Source organism: Melospiza melodia, chromosome 1 (assembly GCF_035770615.1).
Source record: "Melospiza melodia melodia isolate bMelMel2 chromosome 1, bMelMel2.pri, whole genome shotgun sequence".
NCBI lineage: Eukaryota > Metazoa > Chordata > Aves > Passeriformes > Passerellidae > Melospiza > Melospiza melodia.
In genome coordinates, this window is record NC_086194.1 from 112318530 (window position 1) to 112344534 (window position 26005).

Sequence of the window (26005 nt, forward strand, 5' to 3'; positions counted from 1 at the left end):
GTGTCAACCCAAAGATGCTGCTAAATAGACATTTTACATAAAGACCCCTGTGCTGCACATGCTACATGTAACACTACTGTTGAAGTCTGTAAACTCATCTCTGGCCTATTTCAGTCTGTGTATTTGACAAAGCAGAATCAGGAATATAGTCTGAAAGGCTGTGGCCTGAAGCACGGAAATGTTACCTTAGTTACAAGTTATACCTGCAATGAAGTAGTCTAAGGAAAAAAAAATCTCTTTCAATCAATTCACCTCTGAATTTTAATCTTGACAAGATTTATCTCCACAAAAAACGTATTTCTAAGTGATTAATAGTTTCGACTTAAGCCCTTTTTCTTTTACCCTATTTGTAGATGGCAGTTGTTGCTTTTTTATTAAAACTTTCTGAGCAGAATTTGAGTTGCCTGTAGAACCACTAAAGTATTATGCAGACTTGACATTATGCCATGTAAAATTGAAGAAAATAGATAGTGATTATTACAAAATTCTGTACAAAGGGCATTATTTGACTTCAGGATACCATGAAAATACAACTTGGTATGAAATATGTATTTTCAAATTTATCTGCTCTTTGTACACAGGCTTTTGTTGCATTTTTGTTTTCCATTCACCTGTGTCAAACTCCATATTGTATTAGTTTAGCTAAATTACATGATAGCTAAATACTATGATTTTTCTGTATGTCCTATGCTTGCATTAAGCAGACGCAAAGCTGATTGTGGAACATAAATAATCTCCAACATGTCATTCTGAGCTTATTTAAAAACCTGTAGTGTTAGAATTCAGAGAAAAAAAAACTTTACGTCAAGTTTTTACAGAAATTTTAATATACAAACTATTTTAACTGGTTTATTCTTTTACAAATCAAGGAGTTTAGGTCCTTTTAAAAACTGGCACTGGGCCTTTTCCATACTATAAAACAGTGTACAATAAAAGTCACTTATTCAGTATCAAACACAGATGGGAAGTGTAGAGTTGATTTCATGAAGCAGAACTGCGGCGTTTCATCAAAACTTCCTCATACTCCTTCTGCGTCAGAAGTCCCTGAGTTATACTCTTGCTTTCTTCAAATTTGGGTAGAACCACTGCAATGTACCCCTCAGTTGATGGCTAAAAAGTGAGACTGAAGTTAGCAGTGAAATAAAAGCTGAAAAATAAAGAACAAGAAAGCGTCTTACCTTTTCTTGCAGAAGAGTGGGATTGCTAAGGATGTTCTCATTCACCTCAATCAGCCGCCCTCGTATGCAACTGCAAAAGTGTTCAGATTCTGTAGATGTGGGGGTATGGCAAGGTAGGGAAAAAATGGGAAAAATCTTACCTGTAAATGGTGTATTCCTCTCCATCTGATGAAGATATCCTGCACAGAGGGGCAAGTTCCGTTAGAAACTGAGCTCCCTGCATTTGGAAAACAAACAAACATGTCTGTGGTTTTAATTACATGGGACTTGTAAAAGTATTACCATCAGCAATGTCTAAAAGGAAGGATGTGTGATAGTTACAGGTCATTCCAAGTTCCAGAGCTGTGCTTCCCTACAGAAGGGAAGAAGCCAACTTAGTTATGTGCACAAATAAAACAGAAGCTTGTTACAAGCCTACAGATTTGAGTTTCTTGCAGACTAGCAATCTTGTATTTTGATGAGTCAGGGGAGAGAGGAGAGGAACAGCACCATGGCTTTCAGTAAAAGCAAGTTCAAATGCACCTTCAAAAACCCACTACACTGAACTGCCCCATCTACTCTCTAGTTTCCAAATCCTTCACATCTTCTTGGAAATAAACTTTCATTATTTCAGGGATGTTTATGTCCCTCTGTACACTACCAAAAAAACCTGCTAGAAGCGAGTGTGCTTGAGCAACACTGGAAACCACCAGTGCTGTAGGAGCACTGCAAGACCCTGGCTGGGACAAGCAAGACAAGCACATCTTGAGGAAATCTAAATTCTTCAAGTGCAGAGGGGCTGGTTTAAAGTGAAATACAGAAGTAACCTGCTGGGTTTCTCTCCAAGAAAGGACAGAAAAATCTCAGGCAGTGTGAGAGATTAAAATGAAAACTAAGGAAATCAAAAAGCCATACCCTTTTTGACTTCCCAGAGACCTTATTCTGAAGTCTGCTACAGTTTGCACTGATTTGGTAATTAATGTTTTTAATTGTTTTTCCACTTTGAAGAAGAGGGTGGGCTTCTGCCAAGGTGATGACACAGATTCTGAAAAAAAAAAATTATAATTAGTCCACTGTAGTTTTAAGAAGCCACTCCTTCATGCTCTAAGCAAATCCCACAACCTCCTCTGCCTATCTTATTTGACACCTGCTGTACCAAACTGAAAATGGCATTCTGACCTAAAGCCATTCCCATGGAAAATGCTTCATTTTGAGATACCATACTGGACTGTCAAAATCCCTACACTTCTTACTGAAAGAAAACCACTGCTTATAAATAAGCCAATGCTGTTCTATCTGTTGCACCCCATGAGAGCATGGCTGGTTCATTTCAGCCAATAGTTGAAGTAGACACTGAGGTTAAGATAAGTAAAGCACGGTGTACTTTTGTCACAAAATGTCACACAAAGGAGTGTTTCTCAACAGCTAAAGGCCCTGTGCAGTGAACAGCTGAGGAATCCTTTGGTGACCTGGGCATTAGTTAACTTGCTTTTTCTAACAGAGGGTTATTTCTTACCATGACACTGCACAGTTTGAGATGAGCCCAGCTCAAGAGACCAAGCCTGCCTGCCTGGCCTAGAACCGTGCTTAATGCACAAGCATGACTTGCCAGTAACTGAAGGGAGGGGAAGCTATTCTGTTTGAGAGTATAAAACCTACAGCAAGCACCAGAATCAACACAAGAGTGACTGCAGAGAAAACCAGGGCACAGAACCAGATCTCTCCCTGTGGATGCTGCATCCATCTCCCCACACTCCTGTGGAGTTCTGGCTGCACAGCTCCCACAAGAGGGAGCTGGATCCTGGCAAATGCATCCAGCATGTTCTAGCAGCAAAGCTACCTCCCTTCACCCCAGCCGCCTTCTAAGGGGAAGATGACAAATTATCTTTGAGCTGTCACCTGATGGAGCTGAGACCTCGCAAAACAAAAAAGCAAGAGACACTTCACATTGCATAGAAACAGCAAGCTGAGCCACAGCTCCATACATTATAATGGTCAATTACTTTACAGAATATTTGGCTAAGCTGCTGTGGAATCCAAGTGTCCTGATATTTCAGAATTCAAAGCAGGAGAACAGTCTTCATGGACAATTGAACAGATCAGTGGCATTTAAACTTGTTTATATCAGACACCTGAGATTAGTAACCTTATATTCAGTATTCAGTACAAATGGAAGGGTGTTCTTCCTTGCTGTTACTGTCACCTGTTATTTGAAGGTACTCTGGTTTCCCTTTTGAAAGAATGGAGGAAGGAAACAGCCACAGAGAAGCTCCAACTCCAAAGGCTGCAGCAAGGTGATGGTTCCGGCCTGTGCCAAGCATACTCTTCCTTTTATTCCGAATTTCTAGAGCAGGCAACTCACCAGGAATGCAAATGCTGCCTCACCTTCCCTCAACCCATGAGCCACTGGCCCTGGCAGTTTCTGCGTGGATAGCAGATTATGTTCTTCCCTCGGGGACTGAGCACCCCAGAAATGCTCCTGATGCCCTAAGAGGCTGCAGCAGGGGGAGGTAAGGTATGGAAGGAGACTCCACATCAGGTACAGGTTGTTTTACTCCATATAACTGGATATCCAGCTACATCCAAGCAGAAACAAGACACTTTCATATCTTGCCTTCACCATCCATTAGTACATGTGCATGGAAAAGTAATTAGGTTTTATCTAGAAAAAGCTAAATGTTTGTTCAAATGGAAGGATTTCTAAATCGAGTTAAAGTCCTTCAAAATATCATTTCACAAAGGCCTTTTGGAATGTTTCTCTTCTCATACTGATGATCACAGAATCAATTAGGTTAGAAAAGACCTCTGAGATCGACTCCAGCCTATGACCGAACGCCACCGTGTCAACTAGAGCACGGCACTGAGTGCCACGTCCAGTCTTTCCATGAACGCCCCTAGGGAGGGTGTAGGGGCCCTTTCAGCAGGAGAGGGAGCGAGGGCAGCACCACGGGCCCTGCTGAAGAGCACGAGGGGCTGTGGGGGGGCCGTCAGGGGGGAACAGGCCAAGCCTCTGTTTCTCACTGGAGCAATTAAAGGATGGGGAGGCCGATTTGTCACTCTGCCCTCCTCCCACCTTCCCGGACAGCGCAGGCTCGCCCCGTGCTGTGTCCCAGGCCGACCCTGCCCGTCCCGGCTGCCGCAGCCACCGCCGCTCCCTCCGGGCGCAGCCCGAGGCCCCCCGGGCACCGGAGCCCCGCCGGCCACTCGCCTGTTGGAGTGCTGCAGCACGCAGAAGTCCTCGCACGGCCGCCCCTTCACGTCTGCAAGAAGGGCACAAAGAGGAGTCAGGGCCCCGCCGCCCCCCCGGCACTGCCCGGCCCGGCCCCGGCGGTACCTGGCTTGTACCAGCGGGTGAAGTAGCGCTCGGCGCCGCCCGGCCCCGCCGCCCCCTCAGCCATGCCCGGCCCGGCCCGGCGGCGCAGCGCGATGACGGCGGGAGGCGGCCCCGGCAGCCCCAGCCCGGCCCTCTCCCCGCCCCGGCACGGGAAAGTCTGAGGAAACCCTTGCATCTATTATCCAGGGTAGCCAGGCACGTTAAAAATTGCTGCCGAAATATATACACATAAAAACAAAGGGCTGCTTAGAGGCACTGCCCCACCAGTTTGCCAAACCTTCAGTTTTGCTACCGTTTTTTTTTTTTTTCCTCGAGGCTCTAAACATCTTTCGCCATAGCTGCATCACTGAGAAAAACGCTCAGACGCCTGCGGTTTGGTTCAGTGGTTTATTTTCTCTAGCACACAGCAATACAGTAACAGCTACAGTGACCATATATACACACACACCAAAAACGTACTTTAAATTTAAAAAAACAACCAAACAAAGAAAAACAACCCACATTCTATTAAAACAACTTTTTCTGCTTGTGGAAAATAGAACGACCCAGTTTTTCCATAGAGATTTTAACTGCACGTGTGTCTCAGTTCAGGCAGCAGGAGAGCTTTCTGTGATTCTATTTCAGCCTTTGAATTCACAGCCTGGGCTGTGTTTTATATAAACATAAAGGAGTTGCATTCCCACGGCATCACATTTAGGGACAAAGGATCAGAGAAACCGTACCAGCACCTGATCCCCACAGGCCAGGCAGGGGAGAACTTGAGAACTTCCACACCTTTGCTCTGAACTCTTGCTGCCCAAAATTGAAACCACTTCTGTACAAAGACAGGCCAAAACCATTAGAATATGTTACAGAAATAAACCAAACCAAAACTGATTCCAGCATTTTTGCCTATTCTGTTTACCTGCACCTAGCACAGGCATTAAAGGCAGCTGTAACAGCATAAAAATTACAGTCTGTACCATTACTAAGCTACAGATGGATGCACAAAGCAGACACATTTATTATCCAGAGTAGCCAGGCACCTTAAAAACTGCTGCAGAAAAATATGCACATAAAAATAAAGGGCTGCTTAGAGGCACCGCCCCACCAGTTTGCCAAGCATTGAGTATTTCCAACACGAGTACATTGCAACAGATGCAGATTTTACTTTGTAAGGCTGACAAAGATGAACAACAAAACAAACAAACCAGCTCAAAACAAACAGAACAACAAACATTTTGTCATCCTGCTGATAAATAACTACAGCAAGTTTTAGTCTGTAGCATTCTCAGTTATCAGTTCGGACAGCTCCCTGTCATGGACATTTCTCCATCAATGATCAAAGAGCACTGAATGGATGGAATGTTTGTGTACAGGACAGAGACATTTCTGCACTAAAGGCAATTCTTTTTTTTTATTCCTAAACTAGCAATGGGTTTTGATATGTGGATATTTTAATAATCAAAAGCCAGCCAAGAACCCACTGGAAAACTGAAATTTGTAGATTTATTTCCATTATTTAGTCATTAATCTTAAAATCTCCTGAACAACAGCAGGTTACCTGCCCACTTCCTGTGTCATATCCAGAAAAGAGAAATCCAGCTAAACTGGCAGCTACTATGGCTGTAGGCTAACAGAAACCAGCAGTGAAAAATTCAAAGCAAACTGAGCTCATCCATGTCTGAAATGCCCCAGGACTACAGAGATGCCAGATTTCTGTAGCAGCCAGGATTGCAGTGCAGAAGGTGGAAGCCCCACAGGCTGAAGTGCACTGTATTTATGGAGTTTTCCCACACCACAGGTGAACACCATGTCCAAGCCCTAAAAAGCCAGCTAGAACACAGAGGTGCATTAGGAGAGCTGAAGGAAGTACACATTTCTCAACCCTGGCTTCAAAGGAGGCACAGAACAGGGTTTCATCACTGTGAGCAGAAAAGTAAATTTTAATCTTGCTAACCTGAGGAAAGGCTGAAGGAAGAGAAGCTAAGTCCACTGGGTGCAAAAACTCATGTGTACCCATTTCCCAACTCTTAAAAACCTCTCAAATCTCTCAATTAATTGAAAACATCTATTTCTGAGGTGATAGAATGGTTCCTGGCTTCCACTGTATGACAGACCAACAAACTGTTTAATATGTCACACATGGTATTATCAAACATTTATCTTGTTGTTCAAGCTTTTTATTCAGCTGATTATTTGAGGGAGTGGATCAGAAATAGGTGCTAACTGTTTTATTTCTGGGGTTTTTAAAGCTAGCTAGTAAGATAGCATAATTCTGTTATTTATTCATCATTAAAGAACTTTGACGTGTTCACCTTCCCTGCAAATGCAGATTTATTTTACTATTGGTTTTTTCAACCTTCTTCCTTCAGTGACATTCAGGGTGGTTAAACATATTAAGACTGTAGGCTTAAACTACATACACTTATTATCTTTAACACCTTGCTTCTCTAGATATGCTACCAAAGAAATTTTCTTATTTTGGATTTCTCAGCTTTAGTTCTTGCAAAAAAACATAGCACAGGTTTGTGTGCAATCACACTGAACTAGAGGTAGGCAGCTCTCCCACTCAGCTCATTTTCCCAAAGTAAATCAACACTTTACTTCGGGAAGCTTTTGTAGGAAATGACTGTTTATCTCAGCCTGTAGCACTCCTCCCCCCTGAAGTCAAACAGGCTTTAATACACCTTTGTCACTTCAGGCAGCTTAAGTGGGATACAGCACTGCTTTTAAAGTCTTTTTGATGGGATTCACATACCTTAAAGCTTTGGCAATTTAAGAGCTGGACTTCTGTTGCTGATCTGAGAAACCAGTGAAGAGCAACTCATATCAGAATGGATGAAACAAGTCAAACATTTGATGTAAACACTTAGGATCTGATTTTACATCAATTTGTTTGCAGTAGAAACCAACTGGAATATGACATAGGAATCCACAAGCTACTGAGAATCAGCACCACCACAAAGGATGGAATGGACTTATCTGCCTTTCTGTATAAACCAGGTGGATGCAGAAGAGATGAATTTTTACCAATAAATACATGCTAACCATTACATGTCTTGTCCTTGTTTTACTTTGCTCACTGTGCTTTGTATCCACTGATTTTAACTGTGCTAAAATAAAAACCACTGTTGTTTTACTTCTGTAAACCAGCAAAACCAATGAAGTAAAAAACATCACATATAATTACATACAGTAAATAAATTCAGTAAAAAAACAACCTACCCCCCCCCCCCCAAACAATACAAATAATATAGATTTGGCCATGTTTTACTAAGTACCACTTTCCAAGTACCATAAGCAATGCTAAATCCCAAGTAAAAAAAATACAATTAAAAACAAACAAACAAAACTCAAACAAACCCCAAACTTTACAGTGTTCCTTTCTATCAGGCAAGAAGGGAGGGAAGTACACAACAACAAAGCACACCAACAAAAATATCTAGTCTATATCAAATGTACCTTTCCAATAAGGAAATTCGTAGAAAAAACCTCTACCACTTATAATTTAACACCAAGGTGTCTTCCTGGCAACCAGGATTACAAATTTATGCTGAATACAATCTTATGTTCAAATACTGAGATAAGCAGCATTATCCCAAACCCCAGGAGAATGCCAGCATTCTGTAACAGGAAGTATCCCCACCGGCTACATCCATGGTCACTGGCATCGTTGTGGAGCATTTCAGGTACCTAAACAAACAAGGAGGTGTTAAATACCTTCAAAAGAAACAGTTGCTTCAAATCATTAATTATTAAGCTGTGTTACACAAATTCAAACAGCTCTAAGCACTTACCATATCCACAAGAGCCACATACATGAACAAGCCAGCAGTAAGTGCAAATATCCACATTGAAACGTTGTCTGCATAATGACCAATGAGGATCCCAGTGGCCATCCCAAGGTAGGCCAGCATAGCTGACAGAGCGTTGTAAAGCACAGCTTGCTTGACAGTCATACCAGCTTTTAGGAGGACAGCAAAATCTCCTATAACAGGGGGGAAAAAAAGCCAAGACAAAGTTTTCATTTTTGGGCAGGTACTGCAGTGTTGTCATATTTACGAAGCTACATTTATGCTGTTGTTTGCCTTATTTTTTTTCCTTCATAAAGTCAGAAATCACTGACGGACAGAAATTTAAAAGGTGCACATGAACAACAACACAGCGACAAATACTGTAAGTTTATAATTTTAAAGTCTCTGCATTTGGGAAAGAAGCAGCTTCTTGCTGAATCACAGAACATCCTGACTTAGAAAGGACCCAGAAGGATCATCAAGTCTAACTCCTGGCCCTGCACAGGACAGCCCCAAGATCACACCATGTGCCAGAGAGCACTGTCCAAACACTCCTTGAACACTCAGCCTTGGTGCTGTGACCACTTCCCTGGGGAGCCTGTTCCAATGCCCAAACACCCTCTGGGGTGAGGGTTTTCACCCTCTGGGTGAAAAACATTGTCCCAATATCCAACTTATACTTTTCCTGACACAACTTCAGGCCATTCCCTTGGATCCTGTCACAGGACAGAAGAGATCAGTGCCTGCCCCTTGTCTTCCCCTCACGAGAAAGCTGTAGAGTGCAATGAGGTCTCCCCTCAGTCTCCTCCAGGCTGAACAGACCAAGCCACCTCAGCTGCTCCTCAAGGCCCTTCCCCATCTTTGTACCCCTCCTTTGGATGGTCTTGAATAGCTTCACATCCTCAAGCAGTTTGAATTTAAACCACCACTGTAAAATGCTGCAGTACCTGATATGCCTGAGTGTTCCTACAGTAGAATATTCCCACTCAATTGCATATTCAATTTATCATCCTGTAACTGCTCTTTCTACTTTTAATCTGTTTTATAAATTTAACATTTCTTTATTAATTTCTGTACATGATCTTTAACATCTTATTTTTACTTGATAGAATGATAAGCCACTATCCAGAAACAGATTTTCTGTAATTCAGAAAATATTTTTTCTAAACCAGAGTAATATAAGCTTATTATTTGAAAATAAAATGGATTCTTTATAAGTTATCTCCAGTTAAAGTAAACAAAAGTGATTTTCAAAGCTGATTTGAGTAATTTGTTACAACAGCTTTCCTACAAGCTATTGCAATTAAAATGAACCAGTATATTAAAAACATTGTTCGGCATTAACAACAATGATACAATTTTATGCCCAGATAACCTGAACTACTCCCATTTGTTTCAATTTTCCTGTGCCACTTCATGTCCTCTGGTAAAGAAGGTATTTCCTATCAAGTTTTCTGTTCTGATTAAAGAAGTATGATTTAAATTTTAAAAGATTTTTCTAAGTTCTAAAACCAACAGAACAGTTGAATCTAAAATTATAAGGTTCACAAGATGAATTTACTTCCTATATCTGAACTAACAGCATTTAGTATGTGTAATTAATACAAGTTCCATGATTAGTATGAACGAGACTCAATTCCTTCCAACCCATAAAGTTAGGTATATTTTCTCCATAATAACATATTTCTGTATAACATTATTGTATAAATATATCAAACTGTTTATATAGAGAGAGTTTAAAGTTTACACATACTGGTTTACAAGCTCCATTAAACGAAACTGAACATTTTAACCTCTGGGGAATAAAACCTTCAAAAAAGTGAAAGCAAACTCTTCTTTCTTCATTCTATACACCAAGTGTGACTGTGACCATGACAGCTGAGAAATAAACACCAGTTGCACACCCAAAATGATTTGACAACTGGAAAGATCAGCTTTGTCTGAAGTTCAACTAAGCACATCCATCCTGTCCTCACCAGCTGCCCTTCAAAAGGGCAAAATACTCAACTCATATTGTAAGACACGACAACAATCTCTCATGGGACTGCACACGAATTTAAATCACTTGAGCTTGAAAAACAAACTGTTTCCAGAAAGATTTCCAAGTAGTTTCAAGTTTAATTTAGAGCTACAGCAGTTCTTTGCAAGACTTAATGAAAAAGCAGCAAATGTTATGCAGAAAGTACTTTGACTAATCGTGACCTTCTTTTTAGCAGCACAAGCAGGAGAATAAAATTAAGGAGAGATGTGAGAAAATTCTGTCATGCATTCTCCTGCAATTCACAGCTTATGTTATATACAAGGAGAATAAAAACTACAACTAAAGTAGACGGAAAATGCTGTAATTGCAAGAGACAGTTTTAACCAGAGTAGCTGAAATATTTCGATTTTTAAACTAGTAATTCAATTTAGAAATGATTAAACAGTCTTTAAGTAAATCAGAGTATCCTTGAACAGAGAACCTGATACAGATAAGTTGTCTGATCAAATTTCTGTTCTCCCACATGCACCTGTAAGGACATACACACACAGCATATGGAAATGCTGGGATCTTACCTAGTTCATGAGGTAATTCATGGCAAAATACAGCCACAGAAGTGCTTAAACCACTAGATAACCCTTCAGTAAAGGCTGCTCCTATGAAGAGACAGGAAAAAAAAAGCAAACAAAACATTACTACATATTCAGACATCAAGTGCAGAAGCACTGTTGCACATACTTGTGTTATATTAGAACATATATTTTACTCAAATTTTAACTTGTGGAAGCATTTAAACTTTAACTGAACAGTTGTTTATGATCCTTAAGTCACAAAATTCTTCTTCAGAATCTTGCTGTTAAAGTAAACCACATTTCACTACCTTATTTCTGAACTAAGCCAAATGTACCTTTCACCATAATCCTTCCCCAAAAATGCAATAAATGGAAATATTGTCCAAAAATTATTTTTTATTTAAGATACAAAGGGAACAAAGCAGCTCAAGAGTCAGACACCTTAGGAAAGGAAAGTCAAGACAACAATAAGAGAGGCTACAAAATCACAGTGATGGATCAACTTCTAAGCAGCTTGCTTTAAGGTAAATACCACAGCAGGTTGCTTTTAAGTGGAGAAAAAAAGCCCAAGAACCACAAAAACCCCTTAAACTAGTCCAACAGTCCTCATCTTTCTTGTCTTCTCTGCTCCTCCTGTTGCTTGCCATTTTTCTCATTTGGCAGCAGCTCAGGAGGACGCAGCACACTGCAGAGCTGCAGCACAGCTCACACACGGCATGTCAGGTCCCCAGCTGCATGGAGAGCCTCTCCAAGGGTGCAGAGCCACATCCAGCTTCCTCTTCAGCTGCTACCAGGAGCCTGCCAGCACACAAGATGCTGCCAACAAGCAGTCAAAGAGGCACAAAGCCATGTCACGGCGGCTGGCACACAAGGGACCCAGGAGAACTGCTCCCAGAGGAAGCACTACAATGGCAATGACTCCACTGGAGACAATCCTTTTTTTCACTTACATGCTGACCTAACTCTTGAGGGACACACAGCTATCCAGGACTTCAAGTGCAAGAAATGACCGATGCTCCTCCCTGAAGTGATGATGACAGCAGCACCATTTGTCTGGGATGTGTGCTGTGGCATCCAGGCAAGAGGATGCAGGATGTGGTGAGGAGGCACCTTTGTGGTGACAAACGGGATGGAGAGAGTCTTCAGAAGAGGTTCTACAGAGGCAAAAGGCCAAGCCCATCAGACTACAGAGGGAAGCAAGACCAAAGTAGCACTGGAACAGGAAACATGAACTCTGAGACGAGTAACATTTGAAAACAGTGAAGTCTGGCAACAGGAAGACTCTTCTGTCCCCACTGCAGCTTACTGGACTGAAGAACATGGTCATGACCCTGGCAGCAGTGAGAGGGTGAGTGAGTCCTGCCTTGCCCAGCAGTTCAGTACATCAGATTAGAAGCACAAAATGAAAGGAAAGATTTTTTTTTTAGTGATAGGAGATTCCCTACCATGCAGGACAAAGACAGACCTGCTGACCTGTTGCCAAGGGAAGTCCATGGGTTGCCCAGAGCCTGCCTGAAGGATGCTGTGGAGACACCAAAGCTTGTCAAGCCTGCCATGGCTAGACATACCAGCTTTCTAGAGAGACAGAATACAATTCACTTTGGGGGTTTTTTTGGCTACCTCCATGAAGGGGTTCCTTGACCACAGGGAGCTCCAGTATAAAAAGCATGAGTAAACTGTGGTTCCATGTGTCTATTCAGTTTCTTGGTCAACCAGAGTAACACTAGGAATAAGGTTACAAATCATCTAACCAAGGAAAGGTGGTGGATAAGGCTACCTATGAACACAGAATATCACCATTCACACAGAGTCTTCAGCTGTGGAGGTCACAGTACTGGACACACAAACCAGGATGTTCCTTAGGTGTATTGGTCATGGTTTCCTACTATAGAGGACACAAAAACCAGCCAGGATTAGCATTGTCAATTGACCTGTTGCTCAAAAACAAGGAAAAACTGATGACAAATACAGCAAAAAATGACATCTTGTGAGCATGAGGTAACTGAGTTCAGGACACAGGAGGAGGCTGGAAGAAGAAGAAGCAAAATTAAGACTCTAGGCTTTAGTGAAGCAGATTCTGACTTATTTAAGGAATTGCAGTGTAGGGAATGAGTCAAAAGAGATAATGTGGCCAGAAGGGGTGGCCAGTTTGCAGAGCACAGAAATACACAAACAAACAAGCCTGTTTGTGCAGGAACTCTTGCAAAAGATGTGCCCAGCTAAGCAGTGTGTTATTAAGATTTAAATTATAGTTTGAATCTTAATAACAGTAAGTAATTAAGATTCAAAAAGGAAGCACCCAAGAAATAGGAACAAAGACTGGGAACTTAGCAAAGAAGCCAAAAGCAGTGGAACAAAAGGGAAGAAGACCAAAGCCCAGCTTGAACTAAAACTTACAAGACTCCAAAGATAACAAGAAACAGTTCTACAAGAATGTTAGCTGAGAAACAGAGTTCATGAAAAATTCGCATCTGTTGATAGATGAGGAAGGGAATAAACAGTAGACATAACAAGAGGCAAAGCACCAGAACAGCCTTCACCTCAGTCTTTGTCAACAAAGCCAGATCCCAGCTCCATTCCAGAAAGAAAGAGACAGCAAACCACAGAAGCAACAGTTCAGAGAAATGCAGAAAAACCAGGAAATGCTCAGGTGCATCCCAGGATGGGACTCACCTGAGGGTACTGACAGAGTTACTAGTGTGACTAAAAAGCTGCTGTTGATCATGTGTGGAAAACCATGGCTATAGAAGGCCCCACTGGAGCTCTGGGAAAAGGATAACATTATTCCCATCTTTAAGAAAGGACTCAGGAGTGGTCAGTGTCATCTCAGTTCCTGAAAAGATCATGTGGAATATGCTCTTTAAATCCCTCTCCAAAAGCTGCATCCAGCTTGAGAAAATAATTGATCATACAGATGGTGAATACAACAGAACTTCAGCAGGATTTCTGACACTATCTCCTACAGCAGTCTTTTCTGGGCAAAGAGGAAATATGGGCTTGCACAATGACTGGACTGCTGGGCCAACAGGGCCTGAAGGCTGGTAAGAAATAGAGCTCACCAGGACAAAAACTGCAACCATTTTCTTCAGTATCTTCACTAATGATCTGGATAAAACAGATGGCACCAACAGAAAATTTAAGGGAAAGCAGGGAGAAAGTAAGGGCTGAGGTGACATACCAAGCACTAGAGCTTTAGACAAGACCATAACAGACTTAATTCTTATGAAGTTCAAAGAGAAAAACTAAGTAGTTAAAGTACAAGCTTAAATAACAAGAATATCTCTTTTTATTTATTCACTGCTAAAAAGAAGTCCTGAAATGTTAACAAATTGAAGATGAAATTAATACATCTGGCATTATCCCCTCTCAAGATGCTGATTTATCTTAAAATACACTTTTAAGACATGACTTCTCTCAAAAGCTGAAGGAAAAAAAATATCTATGCAAGACTAGTATAAAAATAGTGTTCTGCATTTTACTTATTTAGTTGTAATTACACCTAAAAGTTCAAATCACAGATGATCCTTTTGCACAAATGAGTCAGATGCAACAGTTCCACGCCTTAATAAAAAATAAGCACTTTTAAATCTTGTTCCTACATAATTAGCACAACAGATTTGAGGCAAAAAGTAACGAATGGAACTTATGAATAACAAATCACATGAAGTGAATGAACTTAAATGAAGGGTTATGCTGGCTAAAGTTATCTTTACAGAAGTGTTCATGTCTTCTTTAAAACACAGATTAACTACTACACCAGTAGCATTGGCATTTTCACAACACCATCAAATTGATGGTTTCCCATAATACTTTTAAGCACATACAGAACTGAAAGAAACCCAAATTTCCATTAGCCTGAACAAGCTACACAGCAGGACTTCTGAAAGCTATTGCTCTCACTTGTTCAATAAGCCTTTATTAACCTTTCTCATACTTTTCCCTTCATAACTATAAAGTCATAGCTCCTTCCCAAATCTCCCTAATGCCAAGAGGTAATTGATTCTGTGTCATTTGTATGCAAATCTTCCTTCTACCACATTTTTCACTACTGATCCGCTCAAAAATTTACATTTCATGCTTCAACTTTCATCAAAAATGAGATTAAATCAGAAAGTCTCTTTTCACATTACACTTTGAATTGACTGAATCTGAACAACTGCAAATATTGCTGTGAGAAAATAGTTATTATTGGGTTTCCTCTTCAAACAAGAATGAATTTTTTCCTACAATAAAATGTACAGAAAGACTGATGCTGCTGAACTGCCTCCAGTATGCTAAACAGCCTGGAAATGAATCCAATACCTGTAAAGATTAGTCCTAAATACAATAGTCAAGATCAGGAAAGATTAGCATAAGTACTGAAGATTATTGATTTGACTTCACTTTCTGTGACTTACTTTAACCTTTTAAATTCAATATACCTGTAATCTAGTTCTCCTTCTAAGAAAAACATGACAGAGTTCCCAAACCTGACCTCCCAGACAGAAGTCCAAAACAAAATACTCCATCTACTATTTTTGTGATAAAGAAGTATTTTCACTGAAGCGTTATCAAGAAAGACTGAGCAACCACACGCATTAAGGGGAAAATAGGGGCATGAACTCAGCAGAAACAAAATGTTTTTTTACAAGTAAAATAACTGCTTATACCTGTTCCATTTTTTAAAAAATGGACTATTACAGTCAACTTTAGGAACAAGGTTTTGAGTATAGTATGATCACTGTTTCAGAAAATAAAATTTTCAGGCTAAAACAGATTGAAAGCAGGGCCTCATCTCTCTATCCATCCGTGCTCTGGAGGAATCCTGATGTGTAACCAGGGCCCAGTACAGGCAGGCAGGCAAATATGCCAAGTATAGAACCTGACCCTGCTGCAACACAAGAGCAGATCGAAGAGAAAAATAAATAAATCAGGCAATGGTACCAGTGGCCTGACAGAAGTGAAAAAAACATAGTATTACTATGTTGAAAGATACAAGCTTATCCTAAAAACTAACTAAAATTTTAAAAAATTGCTGAGCACTTGCAGGCACAAACCCAATCTTAAATATGTTTTATAAGCCTAGCTTTAGTTTTGAAACATGTTAGCTTTAACTCTCCAAAAGCAGGAAATGAAGTCCAGTTTATAGATTTTCTAAAGAAACAGAGCTGCAAACACATAATTTCTGTTACACATATCACTTATCTCCATTTTGTTAAGCTAGAGATTTTTCTTACTTATTAAGATGATGCTCTGAGAAAAAAGTTTAAACTTTAAAGATCCTCTGCCAATTAGCTACATCCCTAACAGAGGTAAGAGACAGCTAGAAGACTTCACTGCCTTCACAGCATGTGCATTAGCACTTACCAATTGCCAGTCCATCACTAAAATTGTGCAGCCCATCTCCCATGATCACCATCCAGGCCAGCGTTGCGATCCCCGCGTCCTTCAGCTCCTCGCGCGAGTAGCGCTGGCTGTGGCTGTGGGGATGGTGGTTCTGGTGGTGGTGGTGGTGCAGAATGTGATGGTAGTCATGGTGGTGGTGGCTTAGGTGATCTGTCTGTCCCAGAGTATCGTGCAAGTGAGAATGGCATTTGTTTCTGCAGCCCCTGGACACGTATTCGTTGTCAACCTCCTCTTGATGAGAATGAGCTATCATCACTTCTTCCTCCTCTTGTACCGTTGGCTGCTGAGAAATGAAGTTTGATGGATCTTGAGAGTCTGTCCCTAGATAGCCCTCAGGCCCTGTTACAAAAATCCAGAGTACAATGTTACACATTCTTAAAATCACCTAAGAAGCAAAGGTACAATAAACAGTTTGGCTATGTGAAGCAGCAAAGAAGTTTAGAAGTTGAGACTGATAATCCAATTTCCTGAACCACAAGATTTTTTGGAAACGTTTCTACAACTTCTTCAGATTTTAGAGATAATTCCCAATAGGTGAAATAAGGAAAACTTTTAGTTTCTGTCCCCTACTACTGAAGCAGCTCTTACATTATAGACACAAATGCTTCCTAAAAGGCAAAAGATCTTTTCCTCTAAGACTCACTGCAATTTAAACAACAGCAAAAGGCTCCAAGTCCCAGTCTCACAGCATGAAGACTGTTAGTTCAATTACTTCAGAAAAACCAAGTATCCAAGAAGCATGTGCCATTTAGTAATCTCAGGGCTGAAGGATGCAGAAGAAGATTGTTATAGATAATTTTGGAAACTCCTGTGTTTCAAAACATATACAGGCATTTGAGTTTAACACCTAGAAAATAAACACTAAAAAACAAAGTTATCAATATAGACCATGAAATACCCTCATATAAACATTGCTGACACACCACAGTTGGTTCTTTTAACTAACTGCTGAAACTTGATAAATTTTTCCTCTGCAATTAAATGAATAAATATTTTTTTTCTACATCACAGACAAGTATTTTATTACTTATAAAATTACTCTGAAAAACAGAACATCTCTTTTATCAACAACAGCTAACAAGTAACTAGTCTGGTGTGTTTTGGTTTAAAGCATGATCTTGGGGATAACATGGTCATTTGCACTCTGAATGTTGAGCTTCAAGTATTGTCTCAAATTTTGTAATATTACATTTATAAATAAATAATCAAACTAACAAAACCCAGAAATCTAAATAATGAGTGATGCATATAACATCTAGCAGTCTAAACAGAAGTGTAGAAAGTGCAGCTGTATTGCAGCTTTCACAGAATGACTTCAGCTTCTGCTGCTAAAATGAAAAGGCGTTAAGTTCCCAAACTGCAAATTCACTACTTGTAACCCACTGATCGTTTTCAAAGGAAAGCAGCAAATAGACCTAGTGCTCCACATATCAGCAGACAGACAGGTTTTGCTTTGAAAATAATTCAAATAGGCAGTGTTCCAACCTACAGTAAGAAGCAGATCTATGAGCTGCCATCAATCAGGTGTTTTTTAAACAGTGCTGCCACAAAGCAACAACTGTGTGCTATTAATGAGACTTACGATCATCTGTATCCAACTTCTCTTCATTTGCTGAAAACTTCTTACTTTCTCCATCATCTTCATTTTTTTTCTTATTCCAAAAGAAAATACTGCAGTTACAAATATTTTACTTATTTTTCAGGATATACATGAGCAACATTATATTCACAACATTTATGCAGCCTGCACAGAAAGGTCACCATATAAAGAGTGTAGAAGAGGAATATTAGAAACCTATTAAAGAAGGATGACAAAGGTTCTTCAGGCTCCATAGGAGGGGACAAAACAAAACAAAGAAGATCATAAACAAACAAACCAGCCCACACACACAAATGCCCTACATTTCTCACAAGAAATAAGCAGAAGGTTTTCATCTCATCTGAGAAGTGACATGCATTCAATGGTGACTAATTTATTCTGCTCGTTCTTTTCTATGATAATGTCAATATAATGTTTTTTTATAATATACAGAAGGAAAACCAAGTAAAATCTCTCCTCCTTGCCAACTAAAGTCTGTATCACAATTTGTGATCAGTGACTCAATATCTTGGAAGGCATAATTAGTGTAACAGGAAATCCATTCCATTCCTTGTGGCAGGGAGGAGACAAAATTCTTGCTCTGCTTAAAACTCTTCATGTTCTTTCCTGTCAAACAAATTTAACTAGAGATAGGGAAACCTCACAGTTAGTTTAGCTTCAGTATAAACCACACCAACAGAAGCTCCCATGATCAAAGAGCTTACATGGCATCTTCCCTGCAACTACTGCCTTAATGACCAATTTAATGAGAAAACTAAACTGAGATTATCAGTCTTTGAGGTAGCCTAGCAATTAGCTATTTTTAAACTAAGTAATTAGTATTTCCTAACTTTCCTCAAGCAAGGCTTAGGATTGGTTGGAACCAGATGACCTTTAAGATACCTTCCAAGTCAAACCACTCCATGATTCTAATCTGTCACTAACTTCTGCTTAATTTTTCATATTGAGTCAATTTTGATATAATTCTTTATTCCTGGCTACACAGGTCTTTAAAGAACTGTTATGAGTAATTGGCAAGTTACCAACACTAATGACCTGCCAAAATTCAGTTATATACCTTACACATAGAAACCAGCATAACAATCTGAGAGCTGCATTTTTGGGGGAGAGAAGGGAAAGCACCAAGGGGCTTGACAGACTGTTTCCTCATGGAATGCTATTCCATAAAGTCACTTTCTAGAGTATACTTGGATTCTTATTTATCTAAGAACTTACTGCCAGCCCTTACCTGTCTCTGCAAGTACCCTCCTCAACAGCAGTACAGTAACTGTACAAACTTATTGAATCCAGGATTAGAATTAAAATAATAATAAAACCATTCAGATAGTTATAAATGTCTCAAGATGTCAGAAAGAAGTCAGTAATGAGGTGAGTTCTTAAATCACTCTGTTAAAATTGAAGATGCAACTGGACATTTTCTTATTAAACAATTCACTGCAATGTCAAACCCTGTACTATATTGTCTGGTTATGGAGATAGCAAAGAGCCCTTAATAAAAGATTTAGAAGTGTATGTGTCCCTAATAAAAATGACATTCTAATACTAACCCAGTCAGCCATTGCTATTAAATCAAAAGATATATGATATTCATGGGAGGTTTTTTAATAAGTGTTTTCAGAAATGAGCATGTAATACAATAGACTTTCAGAGTAATAGTCTCCTTACCTTTTTCTTCTTGTCTTTAAATTGTTTTATTAATGTGATCAAATGCTCCACTAGAAACATGAAGTACAAGCCTCCAAGTGCTGTAAGTCCTTTCCATGTAGAATCCAGGTAAGCATTCTCCTCTGTACTTTGAAAAACAAGATGTTTGTACATAGAGCCTTTTTGGTCAAGCAGAGGCTTTTCATGGTGATGGTGATGGTTTCCATGAGACTAAGGGGAGAACAAAAAGGGGAAAGTCATTATATTCAAAAGAAATGTAATGTAAGAAACATAAAGGGTATTCTTCACATAATTTTCCTCATGTCTGGAGTCCAGACTTGACAATTTTCACAGGGCAAATGCTCTGCTTACAGACTCAATTACAAAGGAATCTGTTGATTGGAAATTTGTTGATAGGAAGAAACATTGCAAGGACCAAGCACAGGCCGACACACTGAAGCTGCATGGACACTGCTTAATCCAAGGTGTACAGCTGCTCCCACACAAACTCCTGACACCATCAAGGAATCCACATTTTAAGCAGTGGTCATAGCCAGCACACCAGTTAGCCTCCCATCTAAGAAATCTCATAGATGTAAAACAATTTTTTCTACAAGGAAGTTGGCTGTAATTTCTTTCTTTAAAGAAAGTCTGACACTTTCCCTGTCCTTACTGGATACAGGTATGATCAAAAATAAAAAACCTTTTTGCACATCTCATTAACACGTGATTTGACTTACATAACCTTACACAGCAAGTGCAAAATTAAAAGAAAGGAAAAAAAACACCTGGTAGATTACAGGCAGGACTGAGAAACCACAGAATCTGCACTTTTATCCATTTTATTTGAAAGCTGAAACAAGCTACTTTTGCAGGGGGAGAACGTCTGTTTAAGAACCTCAAGAAAGGCAGAAATTTAGCAATCATATTCCCATTTCATTGTCCCTATTACATAACAGCGATTCCAAAATCCATCAAGTAGTATTTTCCCCAGGACTTCAGAAATTATGGATTCTGGTAAAAAAAAAGAAAAATCACAATGGGTAAGCCATCAACATAAGTGGGTTGTAACAAAAAATAGTTGATTATTCATTTCACATTTAAAGCATTCAGTGAGCCATTTTCACTACCTCTGAAGTCTGTTAAACTGGGAGGAAAAAAAGGAGCAGCATTGCAATATACCACTAGGAAAATTTATGCAAAATTCTTGCATTCAAGGAACAATACAGGGACGTGGCAGTACATATGAGTAAGAACAGGAAATAGAGAGTGGGATAATGCCATGAAGCTCTTGAATTTTTAAAGACTGTGAAATGAACAATACAGATGTTCCAAATGGAAAACCTTTCTATCAAACCTGCATAACAAGGTTGAGAAATGACTCATCAAATGGGTACAAACTAATAGGGCACTAATACATAGAGCTGTCAAGTTCTCTGCTGGGAGATAATGAATGAAACAGTAATTAATACTTACATGTGGAAGGAGGTGTAAGAAGGCATCTCCACTCAAGGTCCCCACAGCCAGCGCCACAAGAAAACTCAGAAGAAATTTGAAAAACACTCGATTCATCAGTGGTACCAATATAACACCCAGCAAGGAAAGAAAGCTGATGACAGAGATGGATATAAAGCCACCAATCCAAGCTGGCAAAAAAAAAAAAAAATAAAAGGCAACAACAATAAGTAACAGCTGATTACATGACTTTGTTTGCTTAATGTTTCTGTTATCGAACACACCTGATCATTCAATTAATCAGATGTTAACAAAAGGTATGCCACAAAGATTTCTCTCTAATCTTAGTGAAGTACCAGAAGAAAACAACACTTCTTACAACTATGAAATAGGTTTCTTGGATTTTATAACCAACATAAACATTTATCCATTAAGCTTTGATGTTACAAAAAAACAACCCAGCCTACCTATTTGCAGAGAAAAACTTTTTGGAGGAGTTTCAGCTTTTTCACTAGTAGCATGGACTATGCAGTACTTGCCATCAATCTGGTTAATAAGAGCTGGGCAGAGATAACTAAATTCTGTAGCAGTCAACAATACTTGAGTGCCTATTCCATGAGACTGCATCAGTTTGGATGCATTGGAGCACTGTGGAAACAGACAAGTCAAAGATTAACTAGAAGCAAAATACCACAATACATCTTAAAAGGACTGCACATCCCACATTAATTGAAATTTAGCGGCACCACATGAAAGCAGCTCTATCAACACAACTCAAAAACTGGTAACAAACCCATTTAGTAAAAAATGTACTTCCACCCCAACCCTGCCCCAGAAAGCTGGTTTGGGAGTCTGGGTAGATGACATGTAATTATTACTCATTCTCAGCACAAATGGGTCAGATGCTTTGATGTACAAACAGAAAAAGCCTAACACTTTTCAGTCAGTTTTAAAGGCCACATAACGAAGCGTTACCAAGGTCAAATACCCTTTTGTGGCAGTGACTGCTGTGGAAGGGCTTGTGCAGAGCATGTTGTACATAAACTCCCTCGAGTAAATAGCTCCCCACTGTACAACCCACACACAGTCTCAGTGGGTTTAAAGAACAGCAGAACTTCTGCTTCCACAGTGCAGAACACAGCAACAACTTGTGAATTCAGCACCCACCACCACATGCCACACAACACCCACTCAGTTACCTGGCATGGCTGCAAACATTAAGATCCTACTTGCTTTTTAAAGCCTTTAATGGAAAAGGATCTGACTGTTTAAGGAAAATGTCTACAACACAACTATACTCTTTATCAGTCTACAACACAACTATACTCTTTATCAGTGCTAATTTTATACTATTTTAAAGTAACATGTGACACTTTGCCACAATCTTTTTCAGAGATGTTTACATACAGTTCTTAGATGGAGAGGGAAGGTGTTAGAGGAGGATGGTTCTACACTATCACAATGTGAGACAGCTTTGATAAGAATCACAGTACCTTAACTTGATTTTTTTACTTTCACTCCATTAATAGGAAAACAAGACAGATTCCTGATCTAAGGCAGAACTGCAAGTTTAAAACTGCAGATGTTTTTCAGGTTTAGTATCAATTTATTTAATATTTAGTAACAGTTAAATATATAAATAATAAATGCATTAAACCAAGTGTATATTTAAGCTTAATTTTCCTCTGAGCTTGTGAACATAACACCATATTCCCTCAAAATGTTCAGTTCCAAGAAAAGCTGCTTGCATGTGTTTGGCTATGGGTATTGTTACACCACAAAATTTGCACCCAGGTAAAAAATAAGCACCTGAAAAATAAACCATGACAACATTCCTGGTGGATCTGGATTCCTGAGAATACAACAGGACCAGCCTCACCTCTTGCGTGTTCTGTTTTTTCAGCTTGGAATAGAGGTAGCTCCCTCTCTCCAGCTCCTTGGGAGAAGCACGAGACTCGTTTGCCTTTGTGGCACCCGGCCAGGTGCCATTGCGGCCCCCTGTGACATTCAGGGCACCAGGGCCAGCCGCACCCACACGAACAACAGGCTTGGCTTCCCCAGGCTGCACGTCCTGGAGCTCGGCGTGGCCGCCCGCGGCAGCGATGACGGACACCGGGATCTCATGGAGCGCGTTCTTGCTGCGCACAAAGTTCTGCTGCCGCTCCACGCCCTCGGCCTTGTGCGGCTCCTTCCCGTGGCTGCTCCTGTGGTCTTTGCCAGCATCAGACTCGTGGCTTGGACAAGCAGTCTTCTCAGAGCCTTTACTCAATGAAACGTGATTATGATGAGAGTGATGGTCGTGGTCGTGATGGTCATGATTGTGGTCATGATCATGATTGTGGTCATGATCGTGACTGTGGTCATGATCGTGACTGTGGTCATGATCGTGATCATGGCTTATTTTAATCCTTTTCATTTTATCTATACCTATGTTCTGTAGCAGTTTTCTAAACCCATCAATTGACAGAGAGTTGTTTTCTCCATAACGATTAAAAAGTTCTTGAAGGTGTAATTTCTGTATCAGTCCTGCCAAGTCAGTATTAACACCCACTGTCTTTTCTGGAAAAGCTCTCTCTGATGTGTGCACAACAGTAGCCATCTCCACTCCATGGTGATAACTTTCACACAGCAGTATGGAAAACGATACAAGGAAAATAACTGATACCGTACTCTCCATTGCAGTTCCTTTTCAGCACTGAAAATCTGGAAAAAGAGAAAAATTTAAATAGCTTGCACAAAACCAATCACATTATCCTCTGTAACACACAATCATAATTTGCTTAAACAAAAAAAAACACCACAACAGACAAAACCAAACCCTGCTCAAAGTACCAATGCAGCAAGAGACATTTAAATTTCTTACACATTCAGCGCTTCTCCCAGATGTGTTGCCTCGGGCACAGAAGAAGCTGAATACCACAGTGAGGTCACTGGCCAGGAACACTTCCTCAGGTGCCAGCTTACCTTTGTTCAGGTCTGCCTGAGTCACTGCTGACATGAAAACCCTCAAGGGTGCACCAACTAAGTTCTAAGTTAGGGTTTTCCCGTGCTTAAAAAAAGCCCTGCAGTTTCTGACTGAGCAATGAATAAGTCATATAAATTATACATTCCTGCTTAAGAATCGAAATTCCCATCACTGGATTTCCCAGAGGTTTTGGCGAACCAGCTGGGCGAGTGTTTCCAGCACTCCACAAAAATTTGGCTTTTTAGGCTGTCACGTTCTGCCTTTGTTTTAACATTAGTATGGCACGGCTCCTTTCACTAGGCAGGCTTTCACTTGTTCCATTGCTGTGGACCAGATGCTCACAAGTGTGAGCGTTTGTGTGTTTCATTCCACAAATACTCCAGCAGGGCTGCGAATTAACTGCTATGGAGACTGCGAGCAGGGCAGTGCTGCCTCAGCCCTTTTCAGGGCAATGAGGAGAACCTCCGTTTTCAAAAGTATTAGTCAGCCTGGAAAACCCCATTGCCGCCGCCAGAAACAGACGGGGGGATCTCGTCATTGCCCATAAGTGACTGAAAGAGGAGTGCCACAAGGATGGATCCCGGCTCTTCCCGGCGGTGCCCAGCAATGGGACAAGAGGCAACGCGCAGAAACTAATGCACAGGGAGCGGCCTCGGAATATGTGGAAGAACTGTACTGACCGAGCACTGGAACAGACTGTCCAGAGAGGGTGAGGAGTCTCCCTCACGGGAGACATGGAACACACGAGTTCAAGAACCGTCTGGGCGCAATCCTGTACCACGTGCTCGGGAATGGCCCTCCCGGAGCAGCGCGGCCGGACCAGACGTTCCACCCTGGTCCCTCCCAACCTGTCCCACCCCGCGGTCTGTGACCCGCAGCAGCCGCTCAGCGCCCGCGGCCCCCGCGGCCACCCCGCACCGGCGGAGCCGGCCCCGGCCGCCCGCGCTGCCCTGAGCGCGGCGGCTGCCGCGGGGCCCGGGCCCGGCACACTCCGCCCCACGAGAGGCCGCCGCAGCGGGAGAGGGAGGAAAAGCAGCCCGAGGTTACCTCTGCCGCCGCCGGGCCGGGCTCAGCCGCACCACCGCCGCTGCCCGCCCGCGCCGGCCGCGCCGCGCCCCTTCCCTTCGCTTCCCTTCCTTTTCCGGGTACGGCGGCTCCGGCGGGGCGGGGCCGCCTCACGTGGGGCCCGAGCGGCCGCGGCCTCGACGGAGCCGCCCCCGGAGCCTGCCAGGGGCGTCCCACAGCTCCTGTCCGCCGCCAGGGCCCGGGACAGAGCCCGCAGCAAGGAGGAGGTGGCCCGGGAGGAAGGCTAGATCCCGGGAGGTTCCCTGTTTGAGAAGTCACTGACGTCTGGATTTAGGGTTTCGCGAGAGGTGTGAATAATCCCCAAAGAGTTGAGAGGATGAGAGTCAGAGAAGTCTTTTCCTCCCAGAAAACGCGAGTCATTTAGGGCTGGCAGCGTTGGTTTGGATGATGGCGCTGGGTGTGGTAGCGTTCCCTGGGGGCTTGGAGAGGGTTTCGTGCAAGGATTCCCGGTGTTACAGAGAGTGCGGGTGTGGGCAGGCCCGGGCCGGGATCGGGCTGGCCGGCTGTGAGCCAAGGGTGCGGTGAATGGCGAGGGATGTCGGCTTTCCACGGCATCCACAGGGCCTCTGCGGTGAGCGCTGTTTGCTCAAACCTGTCATTATAGTTAATGATCTGGCAGAAGGATCACTCTGTGCACCAGTGGACAAAGACAGTAAGAAAGGACTGAGATCACCATGGAGAAAGGCTTGAAACTTACTAAAAACATGATGTTCTCTTCTGAAAAAAACATACTGTATTTTTCAAATGTTCCTTTGCTGTACCGCGTCACTGGTCATGAGCCCTTCACCGCCCTGACTCCCAGGCACAGGTTCTCTTACACATCCCGAATCTTTCTCCAACATTTCCAGGGTTTTTCTCTCTATCACCACACGATTAATATTGCTGGTAAAGTGGGTGCAGTTCTGCTTACCCATGCCCATTGCCTCTGAATTTGGCCTCTCTTGTGTGATCAGTTGCCAAGGTTTTTCATCTTGCTAGAGTGTGAAGGCAGCACTGAATCCTGCCCTGATATCTGGCTTTACTGATGACTTCGGAATGTTATGACAGTGA

At 41.5% G+C, this 26005-nt stretch overlaps 2 protein-coding genes across 2 annotated transcripts; both read right to left on the reverse strand.

The window, feature by feature from the left end:
- Positions 1–804: 804 nt before the first annotated feature.
- On the reverse strand, positions 805–4566 carry ABITRAM (actin binding transcription modulator). The gene is made up of 6 exons (XM_063164471.1): positions 4492–4566; positions 4366–4417; positions 2073–2202; positions 1319–1395; positions 1179–1248; positions 805–1110 (listed from the first exon to the last, which is right to left on the reverse strand). Exons 1-6 carry the CDS (start codon positions 4553–4555, stop codon positions 982–984), a joined length of 522 nt encoding a protein of 173 aa, XP_063020541.1. The 5' UTR covers positions 4556–4566; the 3' UTR covers positions 805–981.
- Positions 4567–4864: 298 nt separating this feature from the next.
- On the reverse strand, positions 4865–24983 carry SLC39A6 (solute carrier family 39 member 6). The gene is made up of 10 exons (XM_063164487.1): positions 24917–24983; positions 22784–23607; positions 21372–21552; positions 20926–21095; positions 19471–19680; positions 17788–17857; positions 16167–16544; positions 10824–10904; positions 8271–8461; positions 4865–8166 (listed from the first exon to the last, which is right to left on the reverse strand). Exons 2-10 carry the CDS (start codon positions 23579–23581, stop codon positions 8014–8016), a joined length of 2232 nt encoding a protein of 743 aa, XP_063020557.1. The 5' UTR covers positions 23582–23607; positions 24917–24983; the 3' UTR covers positions 4865–8013.
- Between the last annotated feature and the right edge of the window lie 1022 nt (positions 24984–26005).